We start from the raw sequence: 23152 nt of genomic DNA, 5'->3' as shown, positions 1-23152 counted from the left end.
CAGCTCTGGCACGTATCCCACAGTGTGGGAAAAAATGAAGATGAATCTATACTTTTCAGCCTCTTTCTCAATATCCTGCTAACACAGAACCATTGAAATCTGAAAAAACCCATCAAAATATTACTGCAGAAGTTGATTCTTAAAACCTCCCACCGCTACCACAAAAATGGTTTATGTAAACGAGCTCAAATTTGCTCATAACTCCCATTCAAAATGCTTAAATGAACAAAGATGTTCTGCAGCTCTGCTGCAGGAGATGGTAGCTCCCAGCATAATGCCAGAAATCACACGGCAAGCTGTAGTGTTTTAAATTGCCTTCGTCAATAGCTTGATGAACATCTGCTTACAGTCTTGACTTTCCTATTTTCTATTTGACCTGCATTCCATGATCTGCCAGAAAATACAACAAAGCTTGCTCCAAAAAACCATGGGAAATGGTCATTTTATTTTGAAAAATATTGAATAAGCAGTTCTAAGTAAGACAAGTTTGTCAAACCAAAATGTATTACTGCTTTAACCTTACAAGCAAAGGGTATCTCTGGGAATGGAATTAAAATCTTCAACAGAATTTAAAAATATCCTGAGCTCTTGGTTGTTTTCCTTATCTTCACAAAGATATGTCTGTAAGATTAAAACCTCTTTTTGGTACATAGAAAGACAAATAAGTTCTTCAGAGAAAGACTAAAAGGAATTAAAAGGTATAAGACCTCTAACCAAACAAAAAAACTTGATAGAAAATTCTCACTTGTGGTCATCAGCTTTTTCTGTTGGGCCCTTACACAGCTGGAAAAAATGTTTTAAACACTGTTGTTTGGATTTTGTGATTGCTTAACTACTTGAAGCTGTAGTTATTATACAGAACACCCTAGGGATCAAGAAAAACCCCATCTGAGAAGAAGAAATTTGTTTATAAACAAACTTTACAGTTCTGTTTTGATCCAGTCTTTATTTCTCTTATGACTTACTTCTGCCATTAGTTAAGCTACTTGAGCCTTTTACAGTATAAAATTGCTGAATGATACTTCTTGGAGCAAGGACTTAGAAAATTTAGAAGTTCGCTTCGTGCATCTTAAGGACAAGAAGAGGCACGTAGCACAAAAAAGTCTGTGTATAGTACTTGGAGTTCCTGAAGGAAGAGCTGAGGCCAGTCAAATTGTTGGAAATGGACATTCCCTCATACACTGGAAAGGAAGACTGGTCCTCAATTACAAGAGCTTTCCAGGTAGGAGAAACATATAGTTATCTGATGGAGAACGGAGTCTTTCAGAATCCAAACAGGCTGCTGGTAGTGTAGCAGCAGAACACCAAACTAATAATAATAAAATCAGGATTAGAAAAATCCCAAGGATGGGAGCAAGGAAGGAATGTCTTAAGATGAAGATGTTTGATGGGTTTAGATACTATGTGTTACTATCTGATCTTACTTTCCTTTGACGTTTAGCATAACTAGAAATTTCTACCCTTCCTAAAATCATTCAGCCCTGTTGATACTTTCAATGCAGCATAATAATTATAACTATAATTATCCTTAATATAAACATTTCAAGGCAATTAATAACATGTCATCTACCAAATATGATTTTTATTAATCTTACAGATAGAGAAATATATCCAATCTTAGGTAACACAGAAGATTGCAGAGCTTACTGCAAACTTAATGTGCAACAGTGTGTGAAGTGAATATGGTATACCAAATAAGGATTTAGGAACACTTCTCTATATCTAATGCTCCACAAAAAAGGCTGGTATAACTTTTCTTACTTCACCAACAGCAGCCATACAGGAGAGTAAGGCTCTATAAATCCCTGATTTTACTCTGACAGAGAAAAGTGTAGGGTCATATCCAGCAAAATTTTATTCACGAATTAGAAACTGTCATTTCATCAGCTGTTAAATACATTTCAGTTTCACTTCTGTCTGATATATCTTCAACCAAATCAAAATGATGGCATTGTTTTACACCTACATTGCTGTCCAGGGACCTCACAGTTGGAGATTAGGAGAAAGATACATTAAAAACCCGTCTCCCAGCAGAATGCACATATACTTGCATTATGTAGGAAATTGAAGGAATTATTTTAGCAAGTTAGACAATTAGCTGGGTCTTTTTTTTTAATGTTATTATTATTTTTTTTAACCAAGCCTCTCTTCTATTTTGTCAATATTTGCCTGTGCGCTCTATAAAAACTAGTAACATTCCAGAGATCATGAACTTCCGGAGTATGTGTATGACTGTCTGTTTAATATTTAATCTGTAGTAAGAGTAATTTCAAACAGGGTTTAGGAAAATAAATCATTTGGGTTGGATTAATTAAACAAGAACTGGTGTAAATATCCTTTACTCATGCATGTTGTTTTGCTCTTGACAGCACAAAGACGTGTCCATTCAGCCCTACTTTCAGGCACGAGGAAAAAGACCTAAATCATTAAAACTGCGTAAGCATGGTGTGAGACTTCTAAAGGTGGTTGTAGAACAGAAACAAGGAAGTAGATGTAAACTGTCACCTACATGTCACCTACCTGAATGTTCTGTTTGGTTTGATTAGTAAGGCAAAGTACATGAATAACTCTTAAAGCTGATACAAGGCACAGTAAAAGAGGGAAAAAAAAGCAGGAATGCACAGAAGAATTCTCCAGATGGATGGGCCCATCAGAGCTCCTTCCTGAGTGACCAACCTGGCTTTAGATTCAGAATGTGGGGCATTGTTCAGAACACCAGGTTTTGCTTTGGGTTTTCTGGACAACTAATCCAGCACTTAGGATCCCACGCATTGAGGAAAAGGTGGGGTGGGTTTTAAATTCTCTTGCTTTTGCATAGAAATGTTCAATAAGCAGTTCTCACAATCAGGTAACAATGAATTTTGACTGTGAGGCCTCATACAAATACTGAATATTCCAGATAACTATTCTAAAAAGTGCTAGGCGGAATAGGAAAAAAAGAGCTGCTTGTCTTCTTTTCATAGTGACTCTGTATTGAAAAATACTTGGAAACAAAACTGTACATGTTTCAGCATGCTGTGGAATTTAATTTTCTTGAATACTTGAACCAATTAAAAAAAGTTTAGAAAGAAGGGGACTCAGTGTGAGTGAAGCTATTGTTGTGATACAGCTTAAACTGGAAAAGGGGATGATTTCTCACCTTCTCCACCTGCTGTGGTAGAAAGAGTCTGCTTTTCAAAAACAGTTTTAGAAACTCAAATATTAAGAAGCAGATGCTAAAAAAACTATTATAACACAGAGCTAATAATCTCACTAAATAAATAAACAATTCTGTGTACAACAAGAAATTACGCTGCATAAATGATCAGCACACATGCATTTCATCATTTTGCCTACATGCACAAGTTCTGAGTCAGAAGTAATCACTGAAACACGCTGCTTTTGCCAAGCACTACCTACTTTGCTCTGCTATTAATATCACTCGTGATGCAAGAACTCCCACCCATTTCTGAGAACAGTGCAGGCAGTCTGATAACTCACAGGCTTCAAGCTGCCCTTATAAAGTTGTTCCACTTTTGCATACTTCCTCATACTGCGAGTTTCTCTGCAAAGATGAAGCAGCTTGTTTACTTAGTCTTGCTTAAGACAGCTCTCCTGGCTTTAACAAATGTGTTTGCAGTTATTTTAGAGGAAGAAAAGGATGTTAAAGAAGAAAAAACTACTGGTACTTGTCCTGTAAAGCTCAAAACTAATGGGAATTGTGATGAAGGAGAGGACTGTCCGTATCAGATAAATCTGCCACCAATGACCATCCAGCTACCCAAACAATTCCGACTGATTGAAAAGACTCTCAAGGAAGTACAGACCCTTAAAGAAGCAGTGAACAAGCTGAAGAAGTGCTGCCAAGACTGCAAACTGCAGGCAGATGACAACCAAGAAAGAGACAGCAGTAATGAATTCCTGCCACCTAATGCAGAAACTCCAGCAGAAATCCAAGATAACAGAGTAAAGGAACTGCAAAGCAAAGTGAACAGAATGGCAACCAGTCTAAAAAATGCAAAGAACCAGATTCAGACACTGCAGGGCCGCTTAGAGAAGATGAGCCTTGTGAATATGAACAATGTGGAACATTATGTAGACAGCAAAGTCGCTAATTTGACGTTTGTTGTGAACAGTCTTGATAACAAGTGTTCTTCTCAATGTCCAGCAATGCAGCCAAGCCCTGGTATGTAATCTGTTAGTTCTTAATGCCTGTAGCATAAGCTTTCTGTGTGTTTTACAAATATTAGGCCAAAGAATTTAAATATATGTTAAGCAAATAGCTGAGCTTCTAACTTCACAAAATAAGAATTTGCCCATTTACAGTTTATATTCCTTTGCAACTTTCCAGCTGCCACTAGAGGGTTACTGAGAGTTGCAGGTGTTCAGCTCCTGCTATGGTTGCTCCTTTTTACAGGACCTAAACCACAGCATTTTAAAGGACTTTTTTTTTCTCGTTCTAATAAGCAAACATGAAAAATGAAGGTATTAGTTTACACCATTCGTTAAGGATATCAAATATCAGTGATCTACCTATATTTTCTCTTCAGCTATCAAGGGGCAAATTTCCTCTTTAGGTATGCCTTATAATACTGCATGGTTTTTTTTTCAGTGTGAAACTGCATCTATTCTGAAACAGTCTGCAAGTCATTATTAAATATCTAGTGAATCTGGTAATACATTTAGTTCTTAAGAGATGGATAATTAATTTTTCTAACATCACAGCAAGTATTAGGTAGGCTTCACAAAGAGAGCTTATTACATACATCTCCAGTGGGTAATATATATATACACCACCATTTTACTGCTAAACCTTTAGTATGACACCAATTTTTAGGTAATATAAAATGGAAAACAAGTATTAATATTGACAAATGCTTTTCTTTTTATTTTTTACCTGTTCTAATTAAAATAAACAATACAATTTCTTCCCGATGTTCACTGTTCATAAAGTAAGACTAAAATATTTTTTGCAAAGTCATAAAGTTTTTCTATAACATATAAGAACTTTTGCAAACAAGAAATATCCACAAGATATATTTTAGCACTTAGATATCATATATGTGAAGATAGGGGTCTCTACAGATGAAACAGAAATAACAGATTGCACTACAGTTTTTAAGCCTCTGTTACTTAGCATTCCCACTTCAAAATAAAACTGTTCTCCTGTCTACCCATATTGAAAACTTGAAGGCTCTGCAGGTAGTACAGTGCATGTACAGCTGAAATTATCAAAAGAGCAAAAAGAGCAAATGAATAATAACAAAGGTAATGCTTTTACTGTATCAACAATCAGCTTCAATCAGATACAAATCAGTGTAAATTAATCACCATAATTCAGATATAAACCATTCACAGAAAGAATGAATGGTATCCAGGATATTGATAATGGGCAATGAATCACATTCAGGTACAGTAATTCATGATGGGCTGAATTCATTTTAGATGTTTCTCTTTCTTATTGAACAGTTGGGTACTGTCCATAGCACACAATCATGTAGCTGTTCCTTACATTTTTCACCAACTGATGTTATAGATAGAAAACTAGCTACAACTTTTTTCCCATATAAAAGTTTTTCCTACCTCTACTGAAAAATAACAAGGCTTTATTTAAATAGGAGCTGAACTAGATTATAAAATGCATTTTAGCTGAAATGAATACTCCCTGTCAACATCTGCTCTGAAACTTAGTCCACTAAAGATCTTACATAAAGTTCAGTGAAATAAATGAGAATCCATCGTGATCTCAGATTTGGTGTTCAAGGCTCTACACTTTATGCTTTTATAGATGTCCAATTTTCCGTACTAGCAAACAAGGAGTCCTGAGCTCCATCCCCTGCTGCAGCTTGAGAACACTTGTCGTTTTCAAAAAGTAGTTAAATTGTTTAACTTTTACTGTAAAAATATGAAATTAAATTATACAAATGAACATATTCCTAAATTCAAATCTACAATAGGGAGGAACATTGTCTTCATGATTTTGACTCTACTTGGAACTGACAGATGGGAGGGTTTCCACCATTTGTTTAGGAACATGGAATTATTATACAGTGCATTCTGAATGCTATTGAACACAATGTCATTACTAAGTTAGTGGATCAAAAATGGATTTTTACTCTGCAGGAAACATCTGGGGTTTTTTTTCTTCTGAATAAAATATACTACTGTGAAGGAAAAAACTGTTAATGGCAGATGCCAAACCTTTTTCCTTATTTAAGGCCAGCAATGCCACATGCACAGGAAAGCACATAACTTTTCTAGTTTCTTCTTCATAGGAATTGCAGTATTACTACAATAGATAATTCAGTAACATTATTCCTGCTTCCTTAATTATTGTAATAGTAACACATGAAAGATTCCTAATGATGTAATGTTCAGAATCAAACTGTGGCTACTGAAAATCAGCCAGCTTAAAGTTATTCCCACATGAACAAAGCTTTTTCTCTGACACACTGCCAGATGAAGATTTGAATTATAGACACAGAGTGATGGTATACAGTGAAATATTACCAAAAAATAGGAGCAAGCTTTAGAAATATAGGCTGAAGACACTGGTATGAATTTATTGGAGATGATGAAAGGATGAGGAAAAGGGTAGACAAAAGGAGAAAAGTGAAAGCCAAAAAAGGGCCCCTTAGTTAGCCAGTTCTGATTAAAAATAATAATAAAAATCATTTAAATGGCTTCTGAAAGTCATTTAGTGCAGATATCCCAGCTGCTATCTATTACAGAATAAACTTGATGAGAAAAAAAGTGTGTTCCTAGAACCAAAACTGCTGTAACCCTATTTTTTATCTAGACATCTCTCCAATCCAAAAGACTGAACATATGCTTATACCTCTTCCAAACACATTTCTTGGACTTGTTTCATTAGGTAAACAAGTCCAAGAAGGTCTACTCTCTTGGGTCTACTAAAGGTAGATCAAAGTCAAAAATCATGACAATGTAATGGACAATGTTAATATTTGACCTTCCTTATTTAACCATAGCTGCAGAAATAATGAACTTGGTAAGAAAAAGAGCCTATATGAAGTACAGATAACAACAGAGTCTGCACAGCATTTAATATGTTCTGCAGGCCACATCAGTCTGGATAGAATGTTTGCTTGCTTTTTAATTGATGCTATGTTTAATCTGACTATCTCTGTTTTTCCACCAGTTATACAAGTAATGCAGAGAGACTGCGCTGATCATTATGCAGCAGGTAAAAGAAGTAGTGGTATCTACCCAATTACCCCTGACCCCCGAAACAGCACCTTCCAAGTATACTGTGACATGGAAACACAAGGAGGCGGCTGGACGGTGCTGCAGCGGCGTCAGGATGGTAGCACTAACTTCAACAGAACATGGAATGACTACAAACATGGCTTTGGAAACCTCAGCAGGGAGTTTTGGCTGGGGAACGACAAAATTCACCTCCTGACAAAAAGCCAGGAAATGCAGCTGAGAATTGACCTTGAAGATTTCAATGGCATCAAAGAGCATGCCAAATATCAATATTTCTACGTGGCCAATGAGTACCTGAAGTATCGTCTCAGTGTTCACGGCTATAGCGGCACAGCAGGAGATGCTCTCCACTATAGCAGGCATTACAACCACGATCAGAAGTTCTTCACAACTCCTGACAAGGACAATGACAGGTATGCATCAGGGAACTGTGGTGCATTCTACAGCTCTGGCTGGTGGTTCGATGCATGCTTGTCTGCCAACCTCAACGGCAAGTACTACCACAAGAAATACAAAGGTGTTCGTAATGGAATTTTCTGGGGCACGTGGCATGGCATTTCTGATGATACTCCCAGTGGATACAAACAATCCTTTAAATCAGTAAAAATCATGATCAGGCCCAAAAGTTTTGCACCATAATTTTACACCTTTTCTTAACTAATTTGCATTGGATTGCACTTAAGATCATACTTACTCAGTATTATATTCAGAATTCAGATATTCAGTTATATTTGTCATAACATAGTTCTAGTCAAAGTAACATATTTCCACATGTATTTTTAGAGGTGGTGTTTCCCATAATGTATGGAAGACAACAATTGTTGATAAAACTTAGCGTAGGTTAAGTTGTGGTATTGTAGCATAAATATTCAAAAAATTGCTTTTGGTGCTTTTACTGTATATATCTTCTACAAATTGTGTCTGAATGAACACCTGCATTTTTACCCGGATATAACTCAGAGGTACCCTGATAACATACAATTTTATTGAACACTCTGTATGAGACACTGTAACTCTGATACTGCCCAACGCGTTGTATTGTCTGACCTTTATAACTTCAAAGATGTACTGTAGGAATGTCAAAATAAGTTAGGAAAGACACATTATTATTTTGAAAGGTGAAGGGAATAGAAAGCCATATGATTATCTCAAAGACACACAGAAAAAAAGCCTTGAGGAAAACTTTGACTGTGAATAGGTTCCTCAGATATTATTCCTTGTCAAAAACTATTCTAACAAGCTGGTGGAAGAATTGGATAAAAGCAAGTGGAAACAATGCACAGAGAATGTAATGAAAGATGACCTTTCATGTCCGTTTCAATTCTTCTATTAAAGCTCCTTTCCATCTTTTGTGGAGAAAGTAGATTTCTGGCAGCTTATCACAGTTTTATATAGGTGAGTGGACAGGTAGGAAGAAGACACATCAATAAGAATCCATCCATTTGTATTAATGCCTCTAAATACATATAAGAAATACATTTTGCCTTCTTCTGAATTTTTAGGTAAGCCAAACATTATAAGATGACTCTTGTAGAGACTCAAGCTCATATTTAACTATTTCTCACTATATGTATCATTAGACCTTAAATTATACATAAATTATATTTTGTAATGCAAGATTACATTCTCCCATTTTCTGAATACTGCTTTTGCAATCAAAGAAACATGAGTGATCCGTTGGCCATTAAAAGAAGAAAAGAGAATATGAGAAGGGCTTTTTTCTTCTAAAAAAAAGAAACAGTGCACTTTTCATATACTTCAGGAAGTGCAATTTAAATACACTGTTACTACGTTTTACACGGCAGATGCCAAGCACAAATTTGCCTACACATACCTATTGTCTATGCTAGAAAAGACGTCATTAATTACAGTGACTAATATTCTGAAAGGAGATGCAAATTATCTTAGCATGAGGTATTTTGCTGTATAGCTATTACCAATTTTCAGATGCAGATAAATTATACAAAGACTGTATTTCTTTACAAGTATGGTTTTTACTGGCATAGCATTTTTGTTATAAGAGCCTTTTCTTGGTAACAGTAAACAACGGAACTGTGCCAACAAAACTATGAGTGCACATCTGGCCTAAAACTTTACAAATCAGACCTTTGTTGTTTTTAAGATTTCATCCAGAACTATCATGGTTACAAGCTATGGACATGAGCAAAAGTGGCAATTACTAAATAGTAGAGTATTAATATATATATTTGAGAGAGTAAATACTTTAAAGGATCTTTCAGTGTGAAGTGTAATTTGGTTTATTATATTTCAATTTTAGAGACTAATGGAAGATTTTAATTGTAAGATGTATAATCTGTGCTTGAAAATGTTTTTAAGTCATAGAATATTTATTTTGTGATAAAATGGATTGTCTAAAAATAATAAAAAAAAAACCTAAAACCAAGCAACTTATGAAATATTGGTTAGAAGAGCAAATATCTAATTGAATATAAATATATTTAATTATTTTGCACGAAATGTACAATTTTCACCTATTCATTACATGTAGCTCTGTAAGACATACAGTATCTATAAGCTTCTACTTGAAAATGTCTTTTTCCTGCTAATTTGTTGGGAGGGAAACTTTCTTTTTTACTGTGCTAAAAGAAAAAACTGTTCAAACAAAATTTCATCAGGATGAACAAATGTAACTAATATCACCTATAAAGCCTTAAGCAACTTCTTAAAAAATAAAATAAAATAAAATAAAAAAGTGAAAGAAAAAAAAAGAAAGAAAGAAAGAAAGAAAGCCTGCCTGGAACTGTTGTAGCTGAATCTCCAGCAATGTGTACTAGTTTTAAGTAATTTTTTGAGAAGCGTAACTCTATTTGTTGCAAACGTTATTTTTACTTTTCTTTGATGTAAATAAAATTGTCACACTATTAAAGCTATACTGTTGTCATAGATTTTTATGGGGACTAAGAAAAAAGTTCTCATAAATTGTTCACTGATTTTCTGTAAAAACTGAAGCAGCTGGAGAGCACTGTAGAGTAAGATAGGTATAGATGACCAACAAAGAGATATACATGCAATGTGACAAGAGACTTATAGAACTGCTGTTAACAATAATTCTCAGTGGATTCATTCAGCAGACAGATAATGTGTATGCTCTTCTTGAGGTTATTCATATTTTGGAAGAGAAAAAATTAATTGCCTAATCAAGTGTCTATAATAAAATGTATTTTTGTCATGAAGCAGCAGACAGAAACTCATCTGTTTTTTTAATTACACACATTTCAGGGAACATTCAAGTTTCAGGAAGGCATGCAAATAGAAATAGCACTCAAAATTAAAGCACGCAATTTTATATACAAATCAGAGTATTTGATCTGTGTGAAAATTAATAATTAAAAATGTGTCTTTTAATGTACACAAAGCTTCTATGTTGTGAAGATTATCAAATCAAAACCTTTTGATTTTGCTAATATTTAAAATGTGAGTATTAGTAAAGAAGAGTAATAACAGTGGGTTTGCTAGCAAATTTCATATGAGTTTTTCTCCCTCCAAAAAGGCACAAATCCATCTGTTAAATTGTGATCAGCCAAGCAAACTTTAATGTCTTTGTTTTCTATGCAACACTAAAACAAATACAAACAAACAAAAAAGTCAGGAACAATAGCAACACAACAGAGAAGAACTGAAAAGAATCAATCAACCATACCATAGAATCGTAGAATGGCTTGGGTTGGAAGGGACCTCAAAGATCATTCAGTTCCAACCCCCCTGTCACAGGCAGAGATGCCAGCTGCTAGATCAAGCACTAGATCAGGTTGCCCAGGGCCCCATCCAGCCTGGCCTTAAACACCTCCAGGGATGGGGCATCCTCAGCCTGCCTGTGCAAACTGTTTCCACATTTCACCACCACTTCAGTAAAAATCTTCCCCCTGACATCCACTCTAAATTTCCCTTCCTTTATTTTAAAACCATTCCACCTTGTCTTACCACTACCTAGCCATGTAAAAAGTAGATTTCCCTTATGTTTATAAACTCATTTAAAATACTTGGAGGCTGCAGTGAGGTCTCCCTGCAGTTGTCTCTTTTCCAGGCTGAACAACCCCAGTTCCTTCAGCCTATCTTCAGAGAAGAGGTGCTCCAGCCCTTGGATCATCCTCATGGTCCTCTCCTGAACCCTCTACAATGGCTTCACGTCCTCTTGTACTCAGGGCTCCAGACATGGATGCAATACTCCAGATGGTGCCTCATGAGGTCAGAGTAGAGAGGGACAATCACCTCCTTGTCCCTTCTGGCCACTCCTCTTCTGATGGAACCCAGGATACCAATGGCCTTCTGGCCTGCAAGAGCACATTGCTGGCTCAAGTTCAGTTTTTCATCAATTAGAACCCCTAAGTTTTTCTCAGGGTTACACTCAAGCTGTTCTTCTCCCAACTTGTATAAATATCTAGGATTATCTCGACTCAAGTGCAAAGCCTGATCTGAAAAGCTGAAGATCTGAAATGAAATGTTTTTTAAATATTTTCTTTTCTGTCTTTTTAATGCAGATGTATTCCCTTAGTTGTGTCCTGGGGGAAACACTGCAGTCAGCAGGCATTTTGGTAAGATTAAAGAGCAACTTGTAGTTTGATACTTCAGTGGAAAATCAATTTGCATTTGTACAATTATATATGAAGGAAATTCAGATGGTTCTCAAACCCATACCTAGAACACCATGCTTATGACCTAAAGAAAAATCAGTTTTAGAAGTTCCAAATTTACTTAATTTCTATGCCACAACAAGTCATACAAATAATTTTAAACAGTAAGGATCTTTATGTTTCCATAGAGAAAGAAGAACTAAACACTGGCCTACAAAAAGAAAAAAAAAAAGAAAAAAAAAGTTATTTGAAATATATTCTTATAAGTGTGCTTTTTCCTCTTTTTTTTTCCAAGAGAGAAAATAAAAGCAATATGGTTTACATGGTCTTGAAGTCACTGACATATGTTTTGAAGAAAAATTCCATTCACAGTCCCTGATAAATGCAAACATTCCACCTACGAAGCAGATAGGTTGCATTCACAGCTTTCATGAAACGTTTATGGAGTTATAATATTTCTGCCAGAAGTAAATTTGGCCATCGGCCTCAGTGCTAACCAGAAACAGAAAATGTTTTAAGATGATGTGACACATCCAACGCTCAAACAAGTCATGAGATTAGGATGTGAATCAGTTATTTTTAAGTCCTTGTTTACTGTTTATTTCTGATCTCAGTATCGCCTTATTATGTTCATACAATTAAGACAAACTGTGTCTAACTAATGGTACACTTCTACCCAAACAGTAGGCTAGCATTCAGAATTGCACAATAGAAAATTATGTTTTACATGCTGATTTCTAAGAATTACACAGAACTTATGAGTTTTACAGAGAATTAGGATACACCCTGAGAAATAGAAATTCCCATCCCTCTGTTTTGACAGAGTACAAAAGCTCCTGTGCATACCTCTGCAGCTCAGCCTCTATAAACCAAAAGATAATTAATTCTTGTTGACACAAATCTTAAAGGTTCTGCTCATTTAGGGTTCTTTGGACACACACATATATATATTTAATTAGAAAACTAGAAATCAACTTTTTAACATTGTAAGTAACCAGTGCTATAAAAGTAATGACTCTTCACTTCTGGACAAGTGAGCATTGCTCTGGCTTCCTCACCACACAGCTGTGCTGACAGAAATGGTCTAAGCTAAGGCCAGATAGACTCCCAGTTTTAGCACAGGGGTGCCCTAGTTTGGAATATCTGGTCTCAAATGCATATTCAGAATGACAATAGAGGGAGAGGGAGATAGCTTTGGAACAAAAGACAGTCATGTACTTGTCTTTTTAAGTCTCAAGAGTCTCATAAATTTCAACGAAAAGGTGAAAGAGCAGGAGGAGAATGCAGTTACAGGTTATTCTTTCCTTCAGCCTCGCTGCCTTCAGGAGCTATTTCCTCTGTGCGACGCACAATCTGTACTTGACAGCAAAAAAATAATAACACATTGACAAGGGTGTTCACTTTCAAACATGCTGTTTGATAATCAACAGAAACACTGCTTGCTTCTGATAACCCCATTATATTCAAGAGCCTCCTGGGTTTATTTATACTCAATTTCACCTTGTAAAAAGAATCTTTCTCTAGAGAGAGAATACTACCTTGGGTCTGTTCTTTTTCATGCTGGCTAAAGTCATCTGTGAATTCAATCCACTCCTTTACATCTTCTGCTAGGAATTACCAGCACTCAGAGGAATCAAATTTCCATCACAATCACTAATCAGAGTTTAATATTCACTATTCAAAACACTGCTTACTAGCTGAAAGCTTGCAGCCACATTATCACCCCTAACTGACTTTCCAAGTGACCATATCAAAAAAGTAAAAAATGTTTGTTTAATTAACAGCTAGATTCCTGTGGGTGGAGGTGGAGACAACATCTGTCCTCCCTGTCTGTGCCAGCATATTTATATAGCTTTTTTTTTCTGTGCCAGAAGCCCTTGAAGCACGTAACGTGGAGTGTGCCAGGATCAGCTTAAGTTATAAAACGTTGTTTGCATTCAACGGTTGTGTTAAGATTTTTATATCTTAGAGCACATACACGTTTGGGGAGTACTGAAACAAATTAGCCACTGCTGTGGTAACAAAAATATACTTTTGAAATCTATTTTAGTCTGCCAAGCTAGCTTTTATAGGAAATTTTCCATTTAAAGTTATACCAGCATTTTTATCTAAAAATAAAGTTGTTTACATCTGCCTTTTAACCTGAGTTAAGAATTAACTAAAAAACAGCTTATTAGCAAAGATAAATTAAATAAATATAATGCTCTATTTTCTGGAGTGGCATTGTCAAATGTTAGAATACTATAGAAAAAAAATATGTAAAATATTAAATCTTAGTTTTCACATTTGAAAGCTGTGTCCAAACTTCAAATAACAGATGAAAAAGAAGCATACTCAAGCACTGAACCTATGCATCTTTCCGTGACTTTAAAGCTCATCCAGCTAACTGACCCATATGAATCACTTACAGATCAGCAGAAGTGAAACTTGTGTGAGAATTCTCTGTCACTACATTACTCCATCTTTTGTAAGCGCAGAGACCTTGCTGTATTTTTCTAGTAGAACCGGGAATCTGGTTAACAGATATTAACACTCTCAATAACTGCCCTTTTGGCAGTCAGGGGTAACTGATTGTTCACTTCCTTAACCTCAGAAAGACTTCAAAGATTCAAAATAGTGATGAAAAAATATTTGTTAGTCAATAACAGAGAATTGTGAAAGGCTCTTTCTCCTTCCTGAAGGGTGGTGGCAATATGCTTGGACACTGGTAAAAAGTAAGGTCTCATGACAGTGACAATTTCCATTAAAAAATAGCAGCTCAAATGGAAGATATGGCTATCTTCAAATAGAGTGCACAGTGCATTTTATGATCCTACAATACAGAATACACCAGTCTGCATCACACAAACCAGAGAAATCTCCCAAAAGAGTTCATTCTTCCACAGGTTCAGATTTAGCGCATAAATGAACTGCATTCATTAGCAGAAAGGGATCACTGTGGTAACTTCCAAATAAGGTACCAATTCACTGCCTCCGGTAAATAATGTACTTCTTATTTAGAAGTATTTTACAGAATGAATAATTCTTTTGTAATGCCTGCTACAAAGATATGCATGATAAATGTTGTAGAATACTTTTTCCAGTATTGTTTTTTAAAACTGATGTATGCCTCTGAGAGAACTAACAAGTACCTTTCTCAGCCAAGAACACACCAGCAAAAGGAGGAGAAAGCACAACACAGTAAAGCTTAGAGACATTACTCTTGAATAAAACTTAACAAGAACTGATGACACAATGTCAAGTGAAAAAGGCCCCAAACTGGGGGAAGCTACCCTCTCACCATTTCTTTATCCTCTTTTTTTTTTTTTTTGGGAAAAACAGAATTTTCATAGAATCATAGAATCACCAAGGTTGGAAAAGACATCTAAGATCATGAAGTCCAAACATCCACTTACCGCCGATATCTCCCACTATCCCTTACACCTGAGTACAACATCTAAACATTTCTTGAACACCTCCAGGGCCAGTGACTCTACCACCTCCCTGGGCAGCCCATTGCCTGACTACTCTTTCTGAGAAGAAGTATATCCCAACATCCAATCTGAATCTCCTCTGGTGCCATTCCCTCTCATCCTACCGCTAGTTACACGGGAGAAGATGCTGACTACCATCTCAAAACAATCTCCCTTCAGGTATTTTGTATTTATAAATAAACAGGACTAACAGAATAAAAAAATACTAGTCTCTGTGAGTAATTTCTTCATCTTGAAAGAACGTGAAGAATACTAATTTTTGGATAGTCATTTGAATCAGAAAGATGAAACAACATATTTTGTAAGCAGTTCATCAACTTTATCAAACCTTTGTAATTTTGTAAAGTTGTAGTGGCTGGAAAACTGTCCCTAGAGCATAGCTGTCAATGATTCACTATCAGTTTGAGAAGATGTATAGAGTGGGGCTCTTTTTTATATTTAGAATTTAATTCTAATTGGGTAAAAAACAAAAACACACACAAAAAAATCAACCCTAACTATCTGAAAAGGATTTGGAGATTACAGACTGAACACCAGCAGCATCATTATGATGACAGGCATTCATTTTATTCATTCATTTATGGTCCTACTAAAGGGGCCTGGATCAGGTGGAAGAAATGAAAAAATTTATAGGGTCTAGCAGGAAATAATGCTGCTATGGCACAGGGAAGAGTCAGCATTATGAGGACAACAATTATGAGAGTGGGCAGGAAGAAATTTGTTAGTGTTTTACTTCCATTTTTCCATTTTGAGCATTTATACCAGATTTGTGTCATGTTTGGTAGATTTTTCTTTGCAAATGGCAATTTCAGTATCTCCTGTGTTGTTATAGCAGTAAAAGTAATGTAAGAATGATGACATAAAGGTAAAGAGAGAGAAACTTGCAGACAGAGGTAAAATGCATAATTATAACACTAGAAGAGGATATGTGTTCAGATACACAAGACAAGAGAATCAGTGAGAAGTGTTAAAGCAAAAGTCTTTATTTCAAGGATATCACAGCAAAGGCTAGAAGAAGTGGAAAGTTCATTTTTTGAATGTATGACAGTTCTCTAACCAACAGCAGTGGAAGTATTGAGTTATATTTGATATCACCTTGGTAATTAATAAGAATGCTTGGTGAAAAGAAGCAAGTCATGATGGACTGAGGGGCTTTTGTTCAAACCTAATAATTTTACCAACACCATATTGACTAGACACTGTTACTATGTGCTATTAAAAATGAAGGAGAGAGTCCTACAAGCTTGACTTTTTGCAGCTATCTGTTCACTATTTTCACAAGAAAAGCAAGACTGATTTGGCTGGAAGGTTTACTGCCAGAAGAGCTACATTTGTTTTCAAATAAATCTTAATATAAATATATTATTCTTAAAATAAATCTTGACTAGCTAGTAATTCAGAGAAAATATGATACAAAATAGTTTATGCAGAAAAAGATTTGAAAGGTATTCCAAGATTTAATCTAGTATTGATACAACAACCCCTATGGTGACCAAAGTCACTAATTTATCTCTGAATTATGTATAAAGAACAACAAAGGAAAACAAAAACACGTCAGTGGAAGAGAAAAAATGTGAATAAGTGATGTAAAGTCCAACTGACTCACATAGCACAAGCGTTAACTGTTACAAAACACAGTATGAATAAATGAATCAACTAGTTCCCTTGAAAAAAAAGTGACAAAATGATCCAAAAAACTCAATACGAAATATTATGTAAATTGCTTAATTTGCTTTTCCACTGCAAATTTTTCCCAAGTTGGGAATAACTTTTATATATAATAATAAATAGATTATATATATAGTTATATATATATATATTATTATATTATTATATATATATATATATAACTATATATATAACTATATAATAATAATAATAATAACAATAATAATAATAAAGAATAACTAAAGTTACTTTATATTTCCAATCAGTGGCTTATAATGTTATCAGATTTGAAAAAGTTGGCCTTAAGTGTGACATGCAGAATAACATCATAGGGAAGATTTTTTGGGGAAAAATAATCAGCAAAATGATCTCATTATTTTCTAGAATGAGACAAGAGAAACAAGTTTTTTCATGATTAAAAATAAGGTAAACAAAACCAAAATATGGAATAACTTTTAGAATATTATTTTACCACTTAGTTTTTATTTTATTTTGAGGGAGACAAAAGTATCTTATACCAGGTATATGCTTCTTGCTGGTATATCAAAAATTCCACCACACCAGAAAATCTTTAGAAAAAGCAAGTATCTGGAAATCAAGTACTCCACAAAGTGAGTTTCCATACTTTCAGTAGATAGAAGGACAACTGGAAGTTGTCTGTGGCTTCACTGTATGTTGGTGCTGGACTACAAGTGAAAAGATCACTTCTGTATTCTCTTCTTTTGTATGCAGTAGAGGTTAGTGAAATATTGAATGGGCAGCTTGTTTAACATGTCAGGATCAGAATGGTGCAGTCCTATTTTCCTCTTCACTACAAATTTTCTAAGGCAGGGAGAAAGACGTAGACTAGCAAGCCAAACTGACAAATCTGAGCTGGAAAGAGTCCAGGGTAAAGCAACTTAAAGTAACTTCAAGAAAAACATGAAGGGTGAACAAAATCTGAAGTACTTAGAATAGCTTGGGGCATCTAAGAGTTGTGAATGTTTATTATAAAGAATATAGAAATTGATAGCTCTCCATTGACAGACACTGTGGGAAAGGCAAGAAGAAAGTAGCATTATTCACTACAAAGGACACTGGGATTTAGGAAAACATTTTTTTATAAAACAAACAAACAAAAAAACCCAACCTGGTAATTATGAAATACTGGAATGAGATAAGGAGGTGTCTCCATCAATGAAACAATTTAGATGTAAATCCTCTGAGAATTTATTCCAGTTCTAATCTTGGAGTAAGATGATCTCTTAACGTATCTTCAGGCACTACATTTTGAGAATTATATTTGATGTGCTTATGATATCCTGAATTCTAAAATATTTCTATTATTCTATATGTTTCCTTAAAGAAGAAAATTCTGCAAAAGAAACTAAGTTCCAAAAGGTTTCTTCTATTGTCATCAGTGAACAGTGCATCAGGAGCCACTTAGCTTGATATTTTCCTACAGCTACCAAGCCTCTCTTTTAGAAATGATCTCTAGAGCTATCAGTGTACAGAAACAAGATCACTTGGTGCCTATTCCTCTTAAAGTCCAACTCTCTGAAAAGAGGTGCACAGGTATCCCTTAGGCACACCATCTCCAGCAAGAAGCATATGCTTGGTTCTTCTTCACAAAACATTCTTATGCTGTTTGTTTAGAACAAAAGTCAGAGAAGATTGGAAAGCTATAGATAGCCTATGCTTCAACTATTAACGAAGAAATATACTTTCTCAATTATTTGATTTTTACACAGTATTCATTGCTGTAGCTAAGAATACTAAATTATGTGATACCTCATCTAAGCACTGAAATGCAGGACTTGATGTTACATCAGTGGATCCCTCATCTCGGCTATAAACTGTTGGAGCTAAAGCACAGATAGGTTGCTCCTTCTCGACTTCCAATTCTTTGTCATCGGAACTGGAGCTTTCATCATCAGCTTGACTCATTTTCTGGAGATCTAGGAAGTAACAAAAATACCAAAATTTGGTTAATTAGGGGGGGTTATAAGTGGGATATAAGTGACTATGCAAGATAAATATGTAATGTAAATAACACAATGTCAAAATAAAAACCAGAATGTTAGTGATTTGGGAGTCCCTATAAGTTCATGAAAGACTTTTAGGAGACAGTACTATCCCTCTAGCATTGTTTGAGTATTTAAAAAATCCTCAAGCAGTTGGATAAGTTCTCTTTACATAAGTGTTTGAGAATATGTAAAATAATACTTCTTAAAGGACAGGCATTGAATAATAGCTCTAGATTGGAAAGCACTTCAGGAGTCATCTCTCCTTGTATAGCAAGACTTACTTCAAACCTAAATCAAGTTCTTTGACTAGCTGAGCTTTGAAAATCTGTTGAATTGGAGACTTCAGCTTCTGCCTTATGAAGAAAATCCCCAGGTAGATGGGGCTACTGCAGGCATAACTCCTACCACCTTTCCTCTGTCATCTCCAAAGTACTAATCAAACAACTTGCATTCCCTTCTCTCCAGCCATGTATGCCCACCCTTTGCTGCACCTCCTGACCTTGTGGGGCACCGATACATAGAAAGGGAGCCCCTTTGCAGAACATAGAGTTAGTGAGGAAAAGACATGGTCTGACACGTTTGGGTAATATCATTAAAGTTACTTGTGTTTGCAAGTCATTGCATGGTAATAATGAACAAAAACCAAACAAAAAAATGAAAGAAGAAAGAAAAAGAAAGAAAGAAAAAGAAAGAAAGAAAAAAGGAAGGAAGGAAGGAAGGAAGGAAGGAAGGAAGGAAGGAAGGAAGGAAGGAAGGAAGGAAGGAAGGAAGGAAGGAAGGAAGGAAGGAAGGAAGGAAGGAAGGAAGGAAGGAAGGAAGGAAGGAAGGAAGGAAGGAAGGAAGGAAGGAAGGAAGGAAGGAAGGAAGGAAGGAAGGAAGGAAGGAAGGAAGGAAGGAAGGAAGGAAGGAAGGAAGGAAGGAAGGAAGGAAGGAAGGAAGGAAGGAAGGAAGGAAGGAAGGAAGGAAGGAAGGAAGGAAGGAAGGAAGGAAGGAAGGAAGGAAGGAAGGAAGGAAGGAAGGAAGGAAGGAAGGAAGGAAGGAAGGAAGGAAGGAAGGAAGGAAGGAAGGAAGGAAGGAAGGAAGGAAGGAAGGAAGGAAGGAAGGAAGGAAGGAAGGAAGGAAGGAAGGAAGGAAGGAAGGAAGGAAGGAAGGAAGGAAGGAAGGAAGGAAGGAAGGAAGGAAGGAAGGAAGGAAGGAAGGAAGGAAGGAAGGAAGGAAGGAAGGAAGGAAGGAAGGAAGGAAGGAAGGAAGGAAGGAAGGAAGGAAGGAAGGAAGGAAGGAAGGAAGGAAGGAAGGAAGGAAGGAAGGAAGGAAGGAAGGAAGGAAGGAAGGAAGGAAGGAAGGAAGGAAGGAAGGAAGGAAGGAAGGAAGGAAGGAAGGAAGGAAGGAAGGAAGGAAGGAAGGAAGGAAGGAAGGAAGGAAGGAAGGAAGGAAGGAAGGAAGGAAGGAAGGAAGGAAGGAAGGAAGGAAGGAAGGAAGGAAGGAAGGAAGGAAGGAAGGAAGGAAGGAAGGAAGGAAGGAAGGAAGGAAGGAAGGAAGGAAAGGAAGGAAAGGAAGGAAAGGAAGGAAAGGAAGGAAGGAAAGGAAGGAAAGGAAGGAAAGGAAGGAAAGGAAGGAAAGGAAGGAAAGGAAGGAAGGAAAGGAAGGAAAGGAAGGAAAGGAAGGAAAGGAAGGAAGGAAAGGAAGGAAAGGAAGGAAAGGAAGGAAAGGAAGGAAAGGAAGGAAAGGAAGGAAAGGAAGGAAGGAAAGGAAGGAAAGGAAGGAAAGGAAGGAAAGGAAGGAAAGGAAGGAAAGGAAGGAAAGGAAGGAAAGGAAGGAAAGGAAGGAAAGGAAGGAAAGGAAGGAAGGAAGAAAACAAAACACCAAAGCCATACAAAATGCAAAAACATGATATCTGAGAAGAGGAGGTAGATATATCATGAAAAAATTAAGTATTCTGAGGTCTCCTCATGACAAAGCTCTTATGTAGTATACTAACATTTTGAGTATCTGTGATGTGTGCTAAAATAATAGGAACCTGAAAAATATCCAAGTGAAATAATTCAACAATAGTAGTAAAACCTCACCAGATTCAAGCAGTGTTTTATTCCCTAGCGCAGTGTTGGATGTTGTGTTTTTACCCCCAAAACAAGAGCGCTTTAATATAGGTTACAGTTTAGATTTTATAGCCACAGCTTTGGTATAAATTTCAACCCAAAGAAATTATTTCATTTTTCAAAATGTAATAATGCAGATTTTGAATGAATACATATAGAAATAAAATAATGTTGGAACAAGTAGGGATTAGGGAAAATATAATTTTCACTGTTTCTGGGCAAAATCCATCTTCACAGCTGTCTTTATGAATAGAAGTCTCTAAGATCTTTACACTAGGGACAGGTAGATCAAGGGCATTTATTACTTACTTCTGAGAAAGATGAGACCTAAAGTCAAGTTACTATAACTTTATGTAGATTCACTTTGTGTTTATTATCTCAGTCAGACACTTCAGAACTTGGTTCCAAGGCACTGATGGTCAGAACTGTGCTAAGTGTCTGCAAAGACAGAGATGGGAACAAGGAAGTGGAAGGTGGAATATGGGGGCACAATGCTCCCAGCACGTTGACAGGATGTGGCAATGTCAGTCAAATCTGTACTTGTCACTTTATTGAATGTTTACTAATAGCTGCCAAAACCATTTTATGGCATAATAATATCTTAAAACATTTTTTATATTTAAAGAGTTTTAAAACAAAAATAAATTTACCCCTTGTGTGAAGGTGGAATGAAAGAAGACAAAAGGTTCAGGAGAAAGATGTATGAGATGCAGACTGATTAGAGATCATTTGCATCTTACAAAAGGAAGAGAGGAAATGAAGGACTTCTTGGCATAGAGAAATCCTTCCATGCCATAGCAAGACAGGAGAGCCAGAGCTTGTACGTAGAGCAAAACAAAGAGGGCAGAGGAGACAAGAGGAACGGAGGAATGGAGGAATACAAGCCTTTCTCCACAAGTTCACTACAGCTGACCTCAGATGCAATGGTCAGACAAATCACTATCTTGGTATTTTAGTTTAAAATGTGGGGAGAAAGGTTGACAGTGACTGCAAGTGTTCACTTGATCTGTCAGTTCTTCCTAGGGTAACTATTATGTAAAGTAACCCTCATGCAGAGAACATTATTTTCTGCTGCAGTAATGATAAAACTCCTGACAATTCCCAAAATGATGAACTCACATCAAGTTATCTAGCCTTGACATTATTTGGCCATTCACGTAATAGATGGAAGACTTTTCTCCTTTTAAAAAACCTTTATTATTATAAATCAAAAATCCACAATAAAAATGAGGAAAGTTTTCTGTGAATATTTTAATAGTATACATCAGCTTTCTCCAATGAAAGAACCAGAGTTTTGCATTACAAAGTCAGAAAACTGACAGTTCAGCAAAATATGTTTTCTTTTTAGAGTTGTGATGGGAAAATGGATATAAAAATATTTTGTTTAGCATATCCACTTTTTGAAAAATCACTTGTCTATAAAGGTAGACTAGAAACTCTATAAACCACACTTTCTTCAGTGCTGTTTGGAATTCCTTCAAGAACACTTCGACTTTTACAGAGATTTCAGCGGCTGTATTTTCTTATGGAAACAAAAGAAAAAGCAATTTCATGTTCACCCCTGAAGGAGTCAAAACATTGTGAAACAGCTGTAAACATCACTGAGGCCAAGAAATAACTCTGAGGCACTGTACATAAGCATGTATACACAGTTATAAAACTAGACTTGTTTCTCATCTACAAAATTGCTGAATATTTGAGAATATGCATTTCACCTTTATGGTTGCTGTTGCTCCATTTGTGCCTCTGTAAACACTGGAAGAAATTAGAAAGAGAGAGATGCAAAAGAGAAAAAAGCTTTAAGCAGCGCAATGCCAAAGTCTGGAAGCTTCATCTCTGCAGACATCTTTATTGCTAATTGTATGTGAAACAGAGTTGATGAAAGTGAAAAAATACCCAGGTTAACACTTCTTCACAGCACAGAAAACATCTTCACCAGAGATTCCATTTTGCTGGGCAAAAAGAGAACCAAATCTCCTCAATCTGAAATGTTTGTAATATTATGATAAGACAAAAATACAGACCTCTTGGATATAGGAAAACATCTAGGCAGCCTTGGCTACTGTGATAAACACTAGTCTCCGCTGCTTTTTGAGAAGGAAGGGAACTGA

General features: G+C 36.0%; 2 protein-coding genes across 2 annotated transcripts in view; one reads left to right on the top strand and one right to left on the bottom strand.

Annotated features, from left to right (window-relative positions):
- The window catches only part of CCDC146 (coiled-coil domain containing 146), a 68483-nt gene that overhangs the window by 41767 nt on the left and 3564 nt on the right, over positions 1 to 23152 (bottom strand). Inside the window, exon 2 of the mRNA XM_065743699.1 lies at positions 18710 to 18876. Within this exon, the coding sequence (XP_065599771.1) occupies positions 18710 to 18865 (156 nt within the window). The 5' untranslated portion in view covers positions 18866 to 18876. The remainder of the gene's footprint in view (positions 1 to 18709; positions 18877 to 23152) is intronic.
- FGL2 (fibrinogen like 2) lies at positions 3427 to 10745 on the top strand. The gene is made up of 2 exons (XM_065743660.1): positions 3427 to 4165; positions 7139 to 10745. The coding sequence occupies exons 1-2, from the start codon at positions 3427 to 3429 to the stop codon at positions 7843 to 7845; spliced, it is 1446 nt and encodes a 481-aa protein (XP_065599732.1). The 3' UTR covers positions 7846 to 10745.

The sequence above is a fragment of the Cyrtonyx montezumae genome, unplaced genomic scaffold (assembly GCF_038088225.1).
Source record: "Cyrtonyx montezumae isolate F1298 unplaced genomic scaffold, pur_monq_1.0 scaffold_3, whole genome shotgun sequence".
NCBI lineage: Eukaryota > Metazoa > Chordata > Aves > Galliformes > Odontophoridae > Cyrtonyx > Cyrtonyx montezumae.
Note: the sequence above shows the minus strand (reverse complement) of the source record. Positions and strands in the feature narration are given on the sequence as shown.

Coding starts and splice junctions, on each gene's coding strand:
- FGL2 (XM_065743660.1), top strand. CDS start 3,427: ATGCAAGAACTCCCACCCATTTCTGAGAACAGTGCAGGCAGTCTGATA. Junction 4,166..7,138: donor AGCAATGCAGCCAAGCCCTG/GTATGTAATCTG, acceptor TTTTTCCACCAG/TTATACAAGTAATGCAGAGA.